At 34.1% G+C, this 19,598-nt stretch overlaps 4 protein-coding genes across 8 annotated transcripts; 3 read left to right on the forward strand and 1 right to left on the reverse strand.

Moving 5' to 3' along the window:
- Positions 1–720: 720 nt before the first annotated feature.
- Positions 721–2,298, forward strand: LOC145731028 (uncharacterized). 2 transcript variants are annotated; one of them, XM_081982597.1, is made up of 2 exons: positions 721–1,979; positions 2,038–2,298. In XM_081982597.1, exons 1-2 carry the CDS (start codon positions 1,648–1,650, stop codon positions 2,111–2,113), a joined length of 408 nt encoding a protein of 135 aa, XP_081838723.1. In that variant the 5' UTR covers positions 721–1,647; the 3' UTR covers positions 2,114–2,298. The 2 variants fall into 2 exon arrangements, with proteins under 2 accessions (XP_081838723.1, XP_081838724.1); XM_081982598.1 differs by having other exon boundaries at positions 884–1,979; positions 2,114–2,298.
- A 2,516-nt stretch (positions 2,299–4,814) lies between these two features.
- On the forward strand, positions 4,815–11,688 carry LOC145730991 (uncharacterized). 4 transcript variants are annotated; one of them, XM_081982535.1, is made up of 12 exons: positions 4,860–5,665; positions 7,940–8,091; positions 8,143–8,277; positions 8,331–8,496; positions 8,552–8,831; positions 8,885–9,044; positions 9,102–9,379; positions 9,431–9,608; positions 9,663–9,827; positions 9,889–10,201; positions 10,765–10,908; positions 10,973–11,688. In XM_081982535.1, exons 1-12 carry the CDS (start codon positions 5,031–5,033, stop codon positions 11,307–11,309), a joined length of 2,943 nt encoding a protein of 980 aa, XP_081838661.1. In that variant the 5' UTR covers positions 4,860–5,030; the 3' UTR covers positions 11,310–11,688. The 4 variants fall into 4 exon arrangements, with proteins under 4 accessions (XP_081838662.1, XP_081838661.1, XP_081838660.1 ...); XM_081982534.1 differs by having other exon boundaries at positions 4,925–5,665; positions 9,096–9,379; XM_081982537.1 differs by lacking the exon at positions 4,860–5,665 and adding an exon at positions 7,763–7,888 and having other exon boundaries at positions 9,096–9,379.
- A 615-nt stretch (positions 11,689–12,303) lies between these two features.
- LOC145731016 (aldo-keto reductase 1B-like) lies at positions 12,304–14,014 on the forward strand. The gene is made up of 6 exons (XM_081982582.1): positions 12,304–12,471; positions 12,528–12,812; positions 13,092–13,286; positions 13,344–13,543; positions 13,605–13,760; positions 13,823–14,014. The coding sequence occupies exons 1-6, from the start codon at positions 12,397–12,399 to the stop codon at positions 13,866–13,868; spliced, it is 957 nt and encodes a 318-aa protein (XP_081838708.1). The 5' UTR covers positions 12,304–12,396; the 3' UTR covers positions 13,869–14,014.
- A 498-nt stretch (positions 14,015–14,512) lies between these two features.
- Positions 14,513–18,451, reverse strand: LOC145731011 (aldo-keto reductase 1B-like). Its single transcript, XM_081982575.1, has 7 exons — positions 18,290–18,451; positions 15,860–16,023; positions 15,687–15,807; positions 15,432–15,626; positions 14,989–15,188; positions 14,779–14,934; positions 14,513–14,723 (listed from the first exon to the last, which is right to left on the reverse strand). Exons 1-7 carry the CDS (start codon positions 18,398–18,400, stop codon positions 14,678–14,680), a joined length of 993 nt encoding a protein of 330 aa, XP_081838701.1. The 5' UTR covers positions 18,401–18,451; the 3' UTR covers positions 14,513–14,677.
- Between the last annotated feature and the right edge of the window lie 1,147 nt (positions 18,452–19,598).

Below are 19,598 nucleotides of genomic sequence, written 5' to 3' on the forward strand. Positions count from 1 at the left end.
TTTACTGTTTTAATTAAACTTTTGGGGTATTGGGAGTGAGGCAAACTTAGTTTAAGCGTGATTAGGAGACCCTGAGATGAGAGTTTTGAGATCTGATGTGTTTTACTCAGCATTTCTGTATAAACTTTGAGGCAATAATGGAGACATGTTTATTTGCGTAGATTTTCAGGTAGGGGCTTAACAATTCAATGTTTTTTATTGGTAGAATAAGCTTACTCATGCTAGTAAATGGTAATACTTAGCTTTAGTACTGCTAGTCAGCTTTGCACATAAATCCAATAGAATAAAGTTGTTTGGAGCCAGTATTCGACGGTTTAGGCATAACAGACAGCTACGTGGTTGTTGGAATGTTATTTGTCCACAATTAAACCGTTTAATGACCCCAGGAACATAAAATAGAATCACAAGTCACAACAAATTTTAAAAACGCTGATATTAACGTCAAAATTTGACACTTCGAGACGAATAACGATCGGGCGAGATAATCGGTGATCGGAATAACTCGGTAGCAGGAAAATCGAAAAACAGACGACAACATTGCGCACTATTGCCAACATATTTTATAGCGCGTAATTTAAATTTCCGTATCTATGTAATATTATTGTCCAGTAAGTTCGGTTGGCAATAGATGCACCTGTGTTATGCGGGGCAACTAAAGTTATAATAATCAGGGTATAGTTAGGTATCATCAGACAATAATAATTATTTACGAGTAGTTTTTGTATTAGTTTAAAGTGTTATATTATTTATTTGTCATTAATCGTGTCTTATACAGGCGAATACCATAATAAGAAGAAAACTATTGCAAATGCTGTAGACAAAAATGGAACTTTGACAGTTGATTACAAGATTTTAATTGTCACGTGATCAACTCTGTTGAATGACTCTGTTGAAGTTTATATCTCTCTTTGTCTTGAGTATTGACTTTGCTTGCCCCTTTTCACTCATCATTTGCTTGTTTTTAGTTAGTTGACATGGGCGGTATGCTTTTTTTGACCAATCAAAACTGATTTATCCAAATACTACACTTGTACTTGTGGACCATAAAAATGACATTTCTCTGATTTGCATGCGTGTAATGTGACGTATTTTCCCACACCAACAAACCAAAAATGCATTGAAACAAAACTAGAATCGCTTTAATGGGTTCGTTGCTCACTGTAACATTTGAAATAAAACGCAATTCATTGTTCTACACATACAAAATGAGTGTTTCTACTGACGTCAACCGAATGCCTTACTGGAATAAAACAGATAAATTTAGAAGTGTGTAGACCAGTCCTAAAAATCACATAAAATTCCAAAATCTACCAATTACAGGAAATATTTATGGAACACGTGCCACTTTATTGTATCAATTAACAGCAAATAAACCGTATTTCAGGGCTCTTCCAGAGCCAAAAAAAACATTAACAAATTACACGGTCGAGGTGCAACGAAACCACATTTCTCAGTGTGTTTAACAGGCTAGAAGGAGACATCGGCTCAGCAAAAATTTATCTAGATTAGAGCCAAAAATAATCTGTACGAGCTTAGCGTCTAAATATCGCGTGCCTTTGCGCTGCAAATAGCGTCGTACCAAATAAAACGCCAAACTTTTATCGTACGCCTTGCGTCGCGTTTCTTAAAGCAGAAAAATCGGTGACAATGAGTTTCGTGAAGAATATCTTCAGTAAAATGAGTGGTGGTGCCAGCCTGGACGGAGCAGACGAGCCTGAAGACGACGAGGATTTGACCGAAACGTCCAGTGATGAATCCGATGATACTGGGGTCTTTAGTCCGGACTCATTCAGCCCTGCGAACAGTAATAGTGATATGGAAAGGGGTTTGAATGGAGTGACAATTCTTAGTGACGGTATTGCTAATTTACCTCCCACAATACAAGGAGTTGGAGGAGATGGAGACACTTTGATGGAAGCCATCAATCTTAATGGGGTTGATGCGGATTGCTCGACAATATCCAATTTTTTCGGATACTGGTAAGTTTTTTGTCTGAGAAAACACGCTTTATTATTGTGGTGTCAAAGTTATTATTAGCCAGGTAGTAGGTGGATTCGTGTTGAATTTATGGAGTATAAGCAACTTTTTAATGGTGTACATTTCATATTATTAGATGACTATTAAATCCAGGAAGGATTTCCAGAAGGGAAAGTGCTCTGACAGGGATTTAGTTCAATGTGAAAGTGAAAAATTGATGCTCGTAAAGATTCGGCGAGTATTTGGCCCAAGTTTTGTAAACACATCACTATCAAATACCAGCAGTGTGTGTTTTGTGTGCAAATAAAAAAGTTTACTATTTTTTCAGGTTTATTGTAGTAAACTTACTAATACTACAACTGAACAAGTGTTTAAAAGTTACATAATTTCACATTAAAAAAAACAATAATTTCAGTGCCAAAAAGTTATTATCAAGTTGTCAATCCATTTAAATCGATTAGTAATAACGACCTGTACAATACTGCTTTTATTAGCTGCTTATTATGCAACGTTCCCAGTCCCAGTAGTTAAAAGTTTAAAACTTTAGTTTAAAAATGATCGTTTTGAATATTCGGTGATTTCTTGGATAAAATGCATGCCAAACAGTGAAAAGGTGTAACCAAAATTGCCTCAAAATTGGTTATTTTGGTGCTTATTAATTAATTTTAATTCAAAATGTTTATACTTTTGACTTGAAGAGCCAGTTGTTTAGTATACTGGTGCCGTCAAGAAGGAAAAACAATGATGAGCAGTAAATTTTACTAAAAAAATTGAGATTAAGGTGGCTTGCAAAAAAAACATTTGAATAAAATTAAAAAAAAACTGATTAAAAAATTGCAGACAATTTCAAGTCAGTTTCAGTAAAGACTAAATAACCCAATCTAGGATTTATTTGTGAACTATAACATTCTAGCTCTAAATCTTATTCTGACTTGTACAAATATTTATCCTCAACTAAAAGTGCTAAATACTAATATATAAAAAAAATTAAAAAACTTTTCGATTACAGTTTATATGACACTTTGGAGATTTATTTTTAATGTTCTTTCCATTCTTGAATTACCCTACAATCAATTTGAACCACCCTGTATATCTGTTACTCATTGCAAGTTAACTTCATATTTCAGTTATTTGTAAGAATAACTATAGACATACTTACATCGTAGTAAATATTTTTTAAAACTAATTTTTTTAAAAGTTATATTCGATTATAAGTTGCTTTTAAAATAAGAAAGTCATGTCAATTATTGGGAAAACGGAAGGTAGCAGCAAAAAATTCGAAAAACGCCCTCTAGCGCCGCAAACTGACAAGGTATCAAAATACGGTTTCTGCCATTAATCTTTTTTCAAAAATTGAGCTCTAGACATTTTCCTATCTAGTCGAGAAATGGAGTTTTCCTGTCAAAACACACTAAATCCGGTTACCCTGTATTGCTAAAAGTTCAGGATCACATGTCAATGTGTGTCTTTTTTTTGACCAATCACAAACTACCAACAGTGCTGCCATTTACGCAAATACTGCACATGGCCACTTACACCGCCTACTATACTAGAAAGTAGAAAGTCTAGAAGGTGCTTGTCAAAAATTCCAATATGGCGGTAATAGTGGTGACAGTTTGTATTGTGGAAATTGAGTTTTTTGAGGATAGATGAATTTTTACGGTTTAAAATCAAGACTTGAGGTTATTTGCGTAAGTTATTGTTGTTTGCTGCCTTTCATAAGTTTTCCAAGCCACATTGTAACAGCAAATTCAGGAAAAAGCCCAACCGTGTTTTACTTTACATAAAACTGGATCTACCTCAACACTTTGAAGTGGGATGATTTTACTGCAACACTATACTCAATGGTAGGTACAAGTGCTTTCTAGTACAGTAAACTTATTAGGTACTTGTTACATGCACAGGTATGTGAGTTACATTTTAAAACATCCTTCAGTGTGAGAAGTAACATAAGAACCATTTACCAGTTTTGCTTATCTAGTTTCAAAAATGTACAGGATTTCTTGTATTGAACAGTGTTTAAACTAGTTTGCTGTGTGTTGTACTTTCCAGAACAAATTTATTTAGGCTGGACTTGATTGTGTATAAAAAGCTCTATCTATACATATCTGGATCAGGAATGAACCTTTCTTTGATTTTTCACTCACAACTTGCAATCAACTACAAAAAACCGAGAGCTGAACATTGTAGAAACTTAATAAAACAGAGGTACTCGACTTACTGTATTTTCTGATACCTTGGTGGAGGAATAGATTGGCTAAACTTTAATAGAATGCCAAAACTAAAAATACCAAGCAACTTCCTGGTAAGTGACAAAATTTATGTTCTATTTTTTCACTTAATTTTTGATGGTAATTAATTAAGACGCTCAATCAATTTGGGTGAACTCTAAAAGCTCTTGTCCATGCTAAAACTAAAAATTTATTTATAAACTAGGTCAACAGGTTTGATCTATCTTGTACAATCGTGAGAGCCGTTAATAATCCTTCCCAAAATACCACCTAATAACATTTATTCTGGATAGTTAGCGTTCATGTTCACGAAGACATATCCAGCCTAGATTGCACACAGCATATATTGAATTTTTAAGTCTTAAAACATTACACAATGCCAAAAAGTAAACATTAACCACTTGGGTAAATTTAAACCGCATTTATCTAAATGTTTCAACTCGAAATCCACACAACCAAGGACAGGATCTAATTTTGCCGCGGTTTTCTTTAAGTGTGACGCCAATTCCAGATTCTCGACTGTCTCCCACCTTTAACATCCTCTGTTCATTGTTGTTTTTTTGTATGCCAGAAGACTGGTAGAGCGACCACCGTATTCACTTGCAAAAGCCCCATTCGGCGCTTGTAAAAGTGACATAATTTTCGGAAGCTCATTAGTTTTGAGTTCAAGTGGACTATCGCCTTTCTAAAAATATTATAACACGCCTTTTAAAATAACCGTGAGAAATTTTGTAGTTTTATTTCGACAATCGTCCAAGTGCGTGCAAAAGCGATGTCGTGCGGCTTGTAAAGAACTAAGTTGGGTTCGGGGTACGCGGAACCATGTTCAGCTTCTTTAAAAAGTCCAAAAAAGATGAAAATGGCAAAAAGTGCAAGGAAGTTAAAAACTCTAGTCCAGGCAAAGATAACCACCAATTATTGGATGACTCAAAAATCGATCAATCCACGTCGAATGATGAACGGGAAATGTGTAAAAATACTCAACCTTCCACACCTGAACTTGCGCCCGACACCGTCACCACTTCCCTGCCAAAAAATGTGCTGAATGCAGCTAAAACTATCGGCAATTGTGAAGTGGCGACATTTTCCGAAAAAAACAACGACCCAAACGACTCAAAAATGTGCGATCCTTACGTAAACGGACTCAAAGTGAACGCGAGTGACGGGAATCGCCTCACGCAACGACGCGGTTCCAATGTGAAACCGTGCGGACATGGTACCACCGCCATTTTGCCCAGGGTACCGCCACAAAATGCTCGACCGAAAAAGGAGGCGCCCACACCACCAGAAAGTCCCATAATGGAGGTCAAAAAAACTTTTAGGTACACGGTGAACGGAATTGAGGGTAACGATCGCCATGATTTTGAGAAGAATACGAAAAAGGAGAAGGAATTTGAAAATGTAGTTATAGCCAGACTACCTAATGGTGGATTGGAGGAGAGCACAGTACAGGACGAGTATGTAATTTTGTTTTGTGGTTGATTAAAAGAAACTATTTAATAAACTTGATAGAAAATCAATAAAACAGCAGGAGAAAAGCTAAGAAAGATAAAGCTTTTTTAAGTCTAAATTTGTTAAATTCGGGTTATAAGACAAACCAGCACCAGAAATAGATATCAATGTAATAAATAGTTTTATACTCCTGTATACATATTTTGGAAACACACTAAACAAGTCAATTTATAAACTTCATGCAATGTCAATCATGCTAAATTGTACATAGGCGTTTAGATACAGTCTGAACCAATATCATCCAGTGTGAGTATTCTTGAAATGAGTTACCAAGAAAAAAATATGCAGAATGTGGCAGAAACCTGCCATTGTCAGCTTCTTCTATTACAACTTCTCTTGAGGGTCCTACTCACTGCTTTCAAAAATTAGGGCCCAGATACAGTCGAAACCAAGACAAATAGAGGTGACACCATGATTTATTGATAAGAGCCAGACTGGAAAAACATACATAAGCTTCCAGGGTGCGTATTCTTGAAACGAGGAAAGGGAATTATTAAGAGAAAGACCTGCAGAATGTGACAGGAACCCGCCATTGTCAACTTCTTCTGTCACATTCTATCAACAGAGAATTCCGTTCCATGTTTTCAAAAATAGACCTGCAGTGGAACTATGTAAGGGAATAGAAAAGAAATTTCTTTCTTCATCTCACTTTGACTTGCATGTCCTACTACAAGTCTACCTTGTTTAAATCTCTGTTTCTATATCTATCAAGTTACATAGTACCCCTACTGAATTCTCTTGCTTTGATTAAAAAGAATCCTTTTTAGAGTGTTGAGAAATTTCCCAAGTTTAAAAAAATATATATAATTTTTCACAGAAATCTGCGCAACTAGAATAGACTTAGCAAGCATTAGTTCACAGAATTAGTGCAAATTGATCTGTTCACTTACGTATGTCAAATTTACGTCAATTTTTTGGTATAGAAAATCCGTGTGTCATTCAATGTCGACAAACTGAGATTGACACGTGTAGATAAATATAATTCTGTCACGAGGTAATTTTCAGTTAAATGATTCACGAAAAGCACTAATTTACCTAACTATTATTCACTGGTTAGTTGGAAATTGTACAAATCTGTCGTCAATTTTATATTACAAGTATAGCCTAATTATTATAAATTTACTTACTGGACTAGTTTGGATTGTCCGTACTTTCAAAGGTGCGCTAACTGCTTTAAAGGAATTCAATTGGTTAGTACCTTATTGGGCACAGACAAACTCGTCCGAACAATATTTACCGCCTGGAAAATTCAATTAATTTTATTAAAATATGAAATTCCACTGTTAAAACAGTTTGCCAAGACCTATAAATAAATTAGATTATTTCTTGACGTAGGCAAATTCTTAAATGCATTTCACTGAACTGTATATACAAATCCGCCCTGGAATTGAATGGATGTAGATCAAACGTTATTTTGCAACTATTCCTGGGATTTCCCAGCTGACGTTCTGATGAATTTTCTTCTTTATTTATTTTTTCCAAAAAATTTACTGAAAGGTTTAAAGGCGCAAATTTCTGATGCTATTCTTAGGGTAATTGGCTATTTTTGATATACAAGTGGGTGGTTTATGAATCAATTGGCGTCAAGAGAGAACGAAAATATCTGAGTGTTTTTCGTGCAATATTGACGCCTAATTTTCACGTAAACTTTCTATCACAAAATTCTGTTTAAGTAGTCTAAAAAAAACCGTAATTAACTTGCATATAAACAGGTGTTGAAAGCTAAACCTAAAAATAAATAAAACCTAGGAGAAAGTAATTAATACACATCAGGAACAATGTTTTGAAAAAGTCGTATTTTTAGTTCAAGTTCATGCTTTACATACACTTTAAATATACTCAGCTCAATTATGTAAAATGTTTAAAAAACTTTGTAAATTTAATTTACTAAAATATTTTTTATTAACAAAGTTCATTCACCAACAGGTCTTTACCTTTAAAACGTTCCACAAAGAATTGGCTCGAGTTTGAGACTATTTCGGGAGCCAAATAAAAGAATGTTGCCGTATTTTTAGAAGGCAATCCTAGGAACTCTATTATCCTTTTTTTTCATTTCCATCAGTCACAATTTGAGTCGTAAATCAGTCACTTTAAATCTCATTTATGTATAAGTTGGTGGTGTTTGGTGCTACCAGCTTAGGAACCATTTCACCGGGTGGTTTTGGACGGTTCGGACACTACAATTCATTTGTAAACTAAAATTAACGTTTTAATTGCAGGAAAAATTTGATAAACCAAGAAGCCAAATTCCAAAGTCAGTTAAATGATTTGTCAAAAGAGTTATCCATCAGAGATGCTGAAGCTACAAAATTGCGTTTCCAAATGGAGGAGTTGCAACGTGACGCCTTTGCAAAATCCGCTGGCATGGATCGTAAGTTTTTTCGAACAAAACCAGCTGTTTTTACATTTTTGTTTACATTAGGATTGCAAACTGAACTCAACGCTGCCAACAAAGAAGCTGACATTGTTAGACAGAAAATACGTCACTTGGAAAACGAGCTAGAAAACTATCGCAAACGAAATTTCGACCTCACTGAAGAAATTCAAAACCAAAAAGGTTTGGTTCAACTTTTCCCAACTTTCTTCCTAGCTAATAAAAGGTTTTTTTAGAATCTTACAGCAAGTATGAAGTGGAAACTCAATCAAAAATCACTGAATTGGAGGGCGTTATCAAGAACTTGAGAATTAGAATTGAAACTTTAGAAGGACAGATTAACGAACTGAAAGAAGAGAAAGATCAACTAGAAGCCAAACATGTAGAATTACAATCTGAAAGGTATTACTTATGTCTAGTCCCTTCTATAGCCGGTAAAAAATGTGAAATATTTTAGGGATGAGGAAAGAAAGAAACTGGCTGAAACTCTCGAAACAGCAACCAAACAAAAAGAAGAAATCGAAAAAAAATGGAAGGCCGACTTTGAAAAACTACGTACAGTGAATATAGTCAAGGAACAAGATCTGCTCACCGATTTCGAATGGAAATTACGCGAAGTCCAGCAAACTTGCAAGAAGAAACTGGACGAAAAAGAGAAACTCATCGAAGAAAGACTCCAGCAAGCCTACAAAGAAGCTGAAGAACGAATGAGTGAAGCTGAGAAAATGTTAGGACAGGTAAAGTGACGTTGTTTTGCCCAACCGCACGCATTCAAAAATTAAATTATTAGGTCGAAGCTCTGAAATCCTTCGAAAGTGAAGTGCAACAACTGAGAAGCAGAACCTCAGAACAAGAAAAAGCTTTGCAACAGATGAGAGATCAGCAAAGTCAAATGCTGCAGGCTGAAGCCAGCTTGAAGAACGAAACTAAAAGACTGCTAAACCTTATTGGTATGTACACTCTAGCCAGTAGTTAACAATATTTTAATTTGAACTAAACAGAAATAGAAAAAGAAAACCTGCAACACATCCAAAGGCTACACCGACAAGAACTGTTAGACAAGGAACGAAGATTGAAAGACACCTTGAATCAGAAAAGAACCGAGATTGCAATGTACTGGGAGGAGAAATTGTTGACTGAGTGTGGTAGACTGAAAGACGAAATGGAACAGATCCACAACGAAGAGAAATACCACGCTATGGAATCGGTGAGGAAAGAAAAAGAGGCGGAATTTCAGAAAAGACAAACTCAATGGGAGAATAAAATGAGGGAGTGTCTGAAAGAGGTAAGTTTCTGCTGAAGTGGGTTTAAGAGTCTAAAAGCATTGTCTGTACAGATTGAGTCGCTGAAGAAGGCTTTGGACCAGAAAGATGAGTATTACCACGAAGAATTAATTAGAGTGAGGTCTAACACAGATAGAGATATCATGGAACTGAGAAGACTGATGGATAAAATTGACATGACCCATCACGATAATTATGAGAAACTGGCTTTGCAACATGATGAAGAAATTGGTTGGTTGGTTAGTGCTCTTTGCTTTCACACTAATAAAAAAAACTTTATTTCAGAAAAAATTACCATGGAGCATGAACAAGAATTAAGGGAAGTTGAAAATCAGTGGAAAAGTCGCTTAAGCGATGTCACCTCCAATTTAGAAGCTGTTAAAGAGCAACTTGAAAAAGACGCACAACAGAAAATGGAAAGTTTAGTAGAGCAGCACCGTCTAGAGTTAGGTAAGCAGTTGACTTGTGTACAAAATGATGAATGATCATCTTCTGAATGTTTACTCTGCAGATTCTCAGTGGGAAAATTTAAAACTCCAAAAGTGCGAAGCAGTTAAATTGGTCGAAGACGAATACGTAACCAAATACAACACTCTAGAAGAACAGTTGTACACCCAACAAAAATCATCAAGTTCTAGAGAAGTTGAACTCCTGAAAACAATCGACGCTTTGAAAAACGAAATCCTGAGCAAAGATTCTACTATAGACGATCTGCAAAGCAGCATCGAGACTTTAGAAGGTGGCGTGCAGGTGCTCAACCAAGAAATCGCTCAAGAGACCAGCGACTTGGCCAAATTGAAGACGGAAGCTGACGAAAAAATAAGGTTAGAACCGCATTAATATAAAATCACACGTTCATCCATTGTTGTTATATCTTTCATATAGATGTACTAAATGTGGTCTATCCTCGGATACATCCGTCTTAGTACTGATCTTTCCTTTAGTTTCATACGTCCTATCCCGATCCATTTGTCAAACACTCCTTTACATTATGATCTCTGTATTGATCATCATTAACAAAATTGCGTTTAAGTAAAGCATTTTTTTTCCTGTAAAGTAACAAATTATTGTAATCTTTGTTTGAAAATACATGTTTAGTAATTAATAGAAGAATCTGGACTGATGGTGATTGTCATCAAATGTCCTCAAAGGCATTTAACAAGACAACAGGGTGATCAGTATAGGAATTGAATGTTTTTGAAATTGTTAGTACTAGTTAGCAGTGATTAGTAAATCAATCCAAAAACATTCAATGTCGATCGGTCACCCTGTATATTTGCATGATTTACAAGCTGAAACATTTTCATATAATTGGCATGTTACACGTGAAAAACTACATTGAAATTTGATACGCCCTGTAAAAGCTCCTTTCTTCCATTTCTGACAGAAGCTTACACGAAACCATCGCCCAACTATTGGAAGAAAGGGATAAGGAAAGGGAAGCATTTAGGTTGAAATACATGGGTTCGCACAAACAATCGCAGGAAACGATCGATCATCTGCAAAGAAAAGTTACCTGCCTCACTAAATTGTATGTATTCCTTTTGTGGATGTTTAGTTTTGTTCAGAAGAAAATAAATAAACATTTTTTCTAGATTTGAAGAAGTTCGTCAACGTTACGAACGTCGAGAATCACGTCAAGAAGACCTAAACATCATATCCGACCTGAAACAAGTAATAGCAGAACAAGAAAAAGACTTGGCCTGCATCAACGAAGAGAAACGTTACTTTCAAATGCGTTTAATGCAACTCGAACGTCACTTGGAACAGCAATCTTCAGTCGACGATGAAGATTTTGAAGATGCTGAAGCGATCAAAACTGAAGCTGAAATTTCCGCGAAACGACCTTCGTTTTTACCAACAAATCCTAATGAAGCTGGTCAAAGTAGTCCTATAGTGATTCCTCCTACCATACCCGAAGGGGAAGAGTAAATGTTAATTCGTTTACGTAAGGTTGATCGACTTTTTGTTATTTATCAGTTTTTTTTTTAATTTGGATTTGGAATTGAAATTTTATTTTTTTATAGATGCGTTTACAAAAGCATTTTTTTGTTTTTATAGTGAGGCCCCACTAATTGTCATATTGATAATTTTTGGTATATGGTAGAGTAAACAGTTTTGTTTATACATATTTTTACACTATTTGCGTCACACTCTATACAATCTTTTTGTACTTATACATTTAAAACTAGTTAATAATAAATATGCGTTACAATAATAATTATTATAAGTACTGTTAAAAATTATATAAAACTTTTGTAACTGACTGGTTTTAACGGATAAATAAATATAATTTTCAAATCGATAAGAAGTGGTACTAATTTGTTACCCGGTTCGAATCAACACTTTTATCTTCCAAGTCAAACGTTAGAAAAGAAAAATGAAAAAAACACTCAGCAATGATTACGTGGTGATTAATGACAAGTACAGTCCTTGATTTGTTTCTTTTTGATAATTTCGAGAAGGTTGCGCAAGTTGTTAATTATGTAAAACGCTGATAAGTTTGAAGCTTTTCCGGGCAAAATTAGAGTTTATGTTGTTTGTAGTCTTCTTAAATTGTTTGACAAAAGTTGAATAATAAAAGAAAAAATTAAATCAAAAAAACGTAAATTATAGCACAATCTGTGCATAGTTTGTGATGTGATTAACAGCTGTAGACTTACTATTAAGATAAACGATTTTAAAAAGTTTTGAAATTGCATAAAAAATACTATTCAAAGCAGATCAACTAATCGAAATACTTTTTATACATTGTTAATACTTTTTTCTATAATTTTTCATTCATAATCCACCCTGCAAAATCTATTTGCTTTATTTAGTTCCACTCATTGTTCTTTCTAGCCTTTTGTCAATCTACGCCTATGGCGTCAAAAGCTGCTGAAATCAAATTCTATTTTAATTCCGACCTTCAGTTTTCATAAAACTGTGGCGCACATGGCTATTGCGTATTCATTGTTATCTATAGCGTTTAGAAGCATTAACATCATAGACGGTTTAGTATAGTTAGTACTCCAAAAACATGGCACCGAAAGTACCAAACGTCGTCCTGAACAATGGTAAACTCATGCCAGCAATTGGTTTGGGAACCTGGAAGGTAAGTTGGTTTTACAACGACAAAATCTGCTTTACTATATTTGATTTAATGTATAGTCTAAACCTGGTGAAGTCACTCAAGCAGTGAAAGATGCCATCGATGCTGGCTACCGGCACATTGATTGCGCCCTTTACTACCTTAATGAAGAAGAAGTTGGTGCCGGAATCAAAGCCAAAGTTGAGGAAGGGGTGGTGAAAAGGGAGGACTTGTTTATAACCAGTAAATTGTGGTGTAACCTGATGAGGCCTGACTTGGTTGAACCAACTATCAGAAGAAGTTTAGGCTATTTGGGACTGGACTATCTGGATTTATACCTTATTCACTGGCCTACAGCTTTCAAGGTATTTTATGTTGTAGCAACTAAAATATGTGATTATTGTGGAAGATATCAGTTTGGTAGGCCATCAATAGTTCAATTGAACACATCTGTGGCATTGGTGTTATTATGTAAGGGGGGGGGTAATTAGTTCTCTAAATAACGTGGTCAATTAAATAGTGATAAGTTTAAAGCAAATAAATCAAATTTACTTAGGAATGCAAACAATTCACTCCAAAAGATAAAACATATACGTAACCACTTTTGACAATCACACTTTTTTGAAATTAAAATACTATTTCAGCAAGGTGAAGAATACACCCCTAAAGGACCAGACGGAAAAACTTTATACGGTGACATTGACTACGTAGACACATGGAAAGCCTTTGAGGATATCCACAGAAAAGGTTTGGCCAAATCGATTGGAGTATCCAATTTCAACAAACGTCAACTGGAAAGAATCATCCAGAATGGTACCATTAAGCCAGTGACTAACCAAGTATTGTAACAAAAACCCATGAAACTGGTTTAAAAACTAATCAGAAATATTATTTAGGTTGAGTGTCACCCATATTTGAACCAAAAGAAACTCACAGCTTTCTGTAAGTCTTTGGATATTGTCATCACCGCGTATAGTCCTTTGGGTTCTCCCGACAGACCTTGGGCTAAACCAGGCGACCCTATTTTGGTTAAAGAACCTAAAATCTTAGCTTTGGCTGAAAAATACAAGAAATCCCCAGCCCAAGTAATCCTCAGGTGTGTTTATTTGGAAATATTTCAAAAAAAAATCAATTTTAGCACGTTTTTTATGATTTAGGTATCTGCACCAATTGGGGGTGGTGCCAATTCCCAAATCCGTGACCAAATCTAGGATAATAGAAAACCTGGACATTTTCGATTTTGAGCTGAAACCAGAAGATGTAGCTGTGTTGGATACGTTTGATTGCAATGGAAGAGTCTGCCAACACTCTGAGTATGATTTGTTCATTTTTTAATGTTTGTTGGTTTTTAAGAAGGTTTTTTTTTTTGTTTTAGGGGTGCTGGTCATCCAAACCATCCCTTCGAAAATGACGAATACTAAAAGCTATAAAGGGAAAAAAGTCAATAATTTATTTACTCAGGGTATTTGTTAAATTTATCACACATATAAATTATGGCATTTTTGTTGTTTTAAATACTGAAATGAATGATGCCTATTGTTGAGTAATAAAAAACGTTAAAATTGTCTTTCTTAGTTATTTTGTGTGAATGTTAGTTTTACATTACCTAATTATCCCTAACTTTATCCTTCAATATAGTTAATTTGAGGTAAAGTAGTACAATAAGGGTTCTACACAATCAGATAAATGGGTACTAAACTGCACTTCAGGGTGTTTCAGAATACGTATTAGAAACTTATAGGTCACGTGGGGACAAATATTGTCAGAGCTTTAGTTTTTTGAGATACATAGTGTGAAAGTTGTACAAATTTTGTTTCTCTCTACAAAAGGGGCTAAGTATCATTAAAATTACTTACTAGGAATAATTACTTGACAACATACCCTGTTCTCCGCCACTGAACTGAATAATTATTTTGCAGAAACAAACTTTGGAGTAAGAAATTTTTTAGATATTAAACTACATTTTCTACGATATTTGTTTATAAGACGCGTTTCCTACATGTAATACGTATTCTTTAACACCCTGTATGTACAGTGTTCACCGGATAAAAAATAAAACATTAAGTAATTATAATAGGTGTATGATCCTAACATATATTTAAAAAAATACGTATTTAACAAATGTGGAATTTAACAACAAACTACTTAAAATATTTCAAGCTGAAGGTTGCATTTGTAACGTTGTTGTTCCGTTCATTTTATGAACAATATGGATATGAGTGAAGTTGATTTAGTATTCATCACGGATGAATGGATGGTCCTTATGGTCGTAAGCACTGAAAACCCACAAATTTAGTTTGTAAATTCTAAAGCAGTTAGAATAAAACTTACTCATCGTATGGGCAAATTCTACCGTTGCAATCGAAAGTGTCCAAATGAGCAATGTCCTCGGCGGACAACTGGAAGTCCCAGATGTCGAAGTTTTCAGCTATTCTAGATTTGGTCACCGATTTGGGAATGACAATCAACTTTCTTTGGAGTCCGTATCTGCAAAAAAAGTTGATATAAAACGAACAAGGGATAAATTACATTGTTAGCAACCTGATCACAACTTGAGCTGGGGTCTTGCCGTATTTCTTGGCAATCGCCTGGATTTTGGGGTCTTCGAGCAATTGGGGGTCGCCTGGTTTGGCCCATGGCCTGTCTGGTGATCCTAAGGGACTGTAGGCGGTGATCACGATACCTTTAGATTGACAGTGCTCAATCAATTTCTTTTGATTAAGGTATGGGTGCACTTCTATCTAAAATTGATTGCAAAATATGTTTTTCAAAACATTATCGGAAATGTGACATAAGCGTAATAAAAGTGCTTAGATAAAAAATATTCACATTAAAATTAAATACCCACTGAAATACCATATTGCAATATACGTTCTACCAAATTGGATGATAAAGCGACATATCAATAAAGCTACTAATCATTGTTTTCTTACTTGGTGGTCAATAGAACAATGAACAATAAACAATCCAATGACTGAAATTACCTGATTGGTTACTGGTTTAATGGTGGCATTTTCCAATAATCTATCCACCTGTTTTTTGTTGAAGTTTGAAATACCAATGGACTTGGTCAATCCTTTTTTAACCAGGGCTTCCATGGCTTTCCATGTGTCGACGTAGTCCACATCACTGAAGAGAGTTTTGCCATTAGCATCAACAGGGAATAGCTCACCATCTTCCTATATTAAATCACAAACCGTTAATTTTACCTAACAATCAAACTTTAGGGAAATTAATACCTTTAGGGCAAAAGGCCAATGAATTAGATACAAGTCTAAGTATTCCAAACCTAAGTCAGACAAAGTTTTCCTGATTGCTGGTTCTACCAGGTCAGGTCGGTGCATGGTGTTCCACAGTTTACTAAAGGAAAAAAAAGTCAGCTAAGTTAATTACTAATTATTTAAGAATTTACCTGGTAATGTAGATTTCTTCTCTTTTGATGGTGCCATCGGCAATTTTAGCCTTGATGGCTTCACCTACTTCAGGTTCGTTAAGGTAGATGTGGGCGCAGTCGATGTGGCGGTAACCAATGTCAAAAGCGTCTTTGACAGCTTGGGTAACTTGACCAGGTTTAGACTGAAAATTGTTAATAACTCATTCATCATTTAGTTTTCAAATCATCTATCTAATGATATTTATTCTACAAAATTTGTTGCCAGTTAACTGTCTTACGTAATGATAACATTTTACACTTGTGTATAAGCAAAATTAAAGATGACCCGGATAACCTGTTAGCTCGTGTTTCAAAAATTAACTCAAAATACACAACAAAATTGACAACCCAATTTATCTAACAAAACCGCAGAGTTGTAAAAGTGCAACTTTTTCCAAAATCAGGCACTTAATTAATTTACAACCATTATCAGTGTGGTGATTACAACAGCAAACTAAACATAAAAATTTTTCCAAAATAATAGATTATATTGAGTAGCAGATTCCTGGCAAATGGATCCAAGGACTGTTTGTACGTAAAACATTATCAGTAACTTTCTATTTCTGACTTCCAAGCTGTTATTAAATGTGAGAAAATATTGAGTTGCACAATTTAGACAATAATTAATCATAAATTTTGGAAGTTTTTTTAATATTTAAGTCGAATAATCATTCTTTCAGTTGGAACTAATTCCCAAACTTTAAAAATTTTACTATAACTCCAATCTAACCACCCAGTAACTGAAAAAATTACAATGATTGAGTTGAGAAATCAATCATTCTGAAGAGCTTTTTATGAAACAAAACGTCGGTTTATACAGTACGTCACAGCTTTGCATAATAATTATCTTAGACATAATTACAAAACTAAAATAATATAACAATTTATCAACAATTTTGTTTTCTCTTAAAGATGATAATTGCGTACTTATCGGCTTACAGTTTTTGCAAGTAATAATTTGAGATTTCAACAAACATATTAGATTATATCATAATTATGGTGGTGTTAAGATTGTGACTGCAGTAAAAAGCTATTTTAAAGTGTTCAGTAGAGAAAATACTGATATTAATACCTAAATGCAAATAATAAAAGAAGCACAAAGAAAAGTGTAAATAAGGATAGACAAAAGACGAAAAAAAGCATAAAAAAACAGAAAAATTGTTAAAATAATTGAGGCTTTACTAAATGAGAATTTCACTAAAACTTGTTCATTTCCAGAAAAAGGAGTAACCCAACTGTCACAGTATTTAAAAAAATTAGTAGTCATATGTAAAATTTTTTCCTACTAGAGGGCGGTAAAGGTACTTTTCCGCATTGCAAGATTAATTTACAATAAATGAATAATAAACCTGCAATTTTGAAGTTTATATGTGTAGAGCGAAAATACCCATTTTCACCAAGCTTTTTATGAGATGTTTAAGCGAAGAAAAAATGTAACTCAACTAGTGGGGAAAGTTACTTTTCCGCACTCATTTTATTTAAAAAAAAAATTGTTAAATCATAAAACCATAACTGTATATTTGATTTATCAGTTAAGAATACACTTAAAATGAAATGAAAAATGATACTCGTAGGAAAACATTTTTTTCGCCCTTTAACTCTGCGGGAAATTACCATTTTCCGCACTTGTTAGGTAAATAATACTAAATTTGCAAGTGCAGTATTTGGATCAATCGCAGTACAGTGTGTTCTTTGATTGGTTAGAAAAGCAGCTTTTAGCTTGCTGCTTTTGATCTGAAGTTAAGAAACTCTAATCTCTACAAAAGCAGTTTTGTCCAAAACTTTATAAACATTTAATTTGTTAACTAAAATGCTTAATTATAGTCTATAAGGGAGTTTTGATTAAATGAGAAATCGTTAATAAACGTAATAATCAAAGAGATAGATAATAATAATAAGATAAAATAAACAAAATAATTTCATCAAGTAGTTTGTTTTTTTCTAAATTAAGATAAGCAGTTTTAGTCCACCAGAATGATATCATGAATTATATCTTAAGGTTTGAAATCTGTTTTATATTGACATTTCAAAAATGTAAATCACAATTTCAGTTTTGACTTCTTCCAGCTTCTTGATAAATAGTTTATTTGATAAAAGTTACCATCAATATAACGACAACAATTAATTTCTTTAAAAAAATATAGAAAAAACGTTTATGTACGTTTTCTTTAAATCTAGAATTAAAAAAACATACAAAATGGCAAACAATCTAGGATTTAAGTAAATGAAAACATTTTGACTTAAAATAAAGATTTTTCGGGTATACCGGCAAGCAATAGCAGGAAAAAACACACGTATTGTATAATATACAGTTGCCAGGCGATCAAGGTCACCCACACCTGCGGTCGGCAAATTTTCCGCTACCAAATCTGCTAATTTTGAAATTCAACAGCGCAAAAAAGCACTTACCTTCCAGGTGCCCAAACCGAAAACGGGAAATTCTTGTCCATTGTTGAACTTGATTTTTGGTACTTTGTTTGTCATGTTTGTTAATGCGGAACGAACAATGCCGACAACCATTCACACGAAAATGCCGGAATAGAATGCGCGCGATTCTATTTTCAAACCTTCTATTTATCAATTGAGCTGGTTCAAGGCGAACAAGCAAATTGATCAGAACCGGACTTGTGATGTTTTTCTTTTAATTGAAAAAAGTGACATTAAGTAAATGTCAACCATGTAATGTCAGCGTATTTTTAAAAGCTACTTATTGATAATAAAGTAAGTTAAAACCAAGCTTAACTAGCTCAAAACGCATTACCGCCATGTGATCCTTCCTATATCATCCATATTTTTCCATTTTTAAATTCAATACTAAAAAACTTAAAGTACTCTGCTTTATTAAACACAATCTACATAAATTTATCATTTTGCATCTCAAATATGAAAAAAATAATGATTTAGAATTTACTCTGATTAAACAATATTAAGTAATCTCAAATATCATGACAACTTTGCTGTTACATAATTTTGATAACATTGAGTGTACTTCAAATTAGTTTTTATTACTTATAGACTGATTTAGTACGAGATTTCGTATTCACATAAATTTTGACCAATATTCACAATTACAATACAAAAGTGCAGAAAACCCAAACCCTGTCCTGTCTATAGAAAAAATCAAGTTAAATATTATTATAACTAATACTAAGCAACAAGGAACTGACTAATATAATTCGAACCTATAATGTAACACCGAGTGGAAGAGTTAACAACAGTAATGTATCACGTGGAAAATTTTGGTACAGGGTATACAAAAATGTCGAGATTCAAGGATAAATGCTTTGATGAGTTTTACAAGTGGAAATTTTGATTTGATAGCACAAACTTTCACTACAAAGTTGAACGATAAGAGTACGTTTAAACGTTTGGAGTAAACAGATTACTAAGCTTAATAACAAGTGTTTTTTTATTAATCTAATTTGTTATGTTTTATGTTTCAACCTATACGTTATGGAAACGGTGTAGATTACAGTGTTCAACAACCTGACATAATAAGTTTTTGCTGCATTTTTTTTTATATTTTCTAAAATTTCGTCCAGCTGACAGGACTATCAAAACTTTTCAATGTCAGAAACAGTAAATAATTACTGAATTAGGTGAAACATAAAACATTTGTATGCACCACAGGCGTTATGGAGAGAATAATGTCCAGTCATTCAGGACATTATGTCCTATCTAACGCCCTTGGTACATAAATAGCTATTATGTCATAGTT

The sequence above is a fragment of the Ips typographus genome, linkage group LG6 (assembly GCF_016097725.1).
Source record: "Ips typographus isolate SLU linkage group LG6, UJ_Ityp_2.0, whole genome shotgun sequence".
Taxonomy (NCBI): domain Eukaryota; kingdom Metazoa; phylum Arthropoda; class Insecta; order Coleoptera; family Curculionidae; genus Ips; species Ips typographus.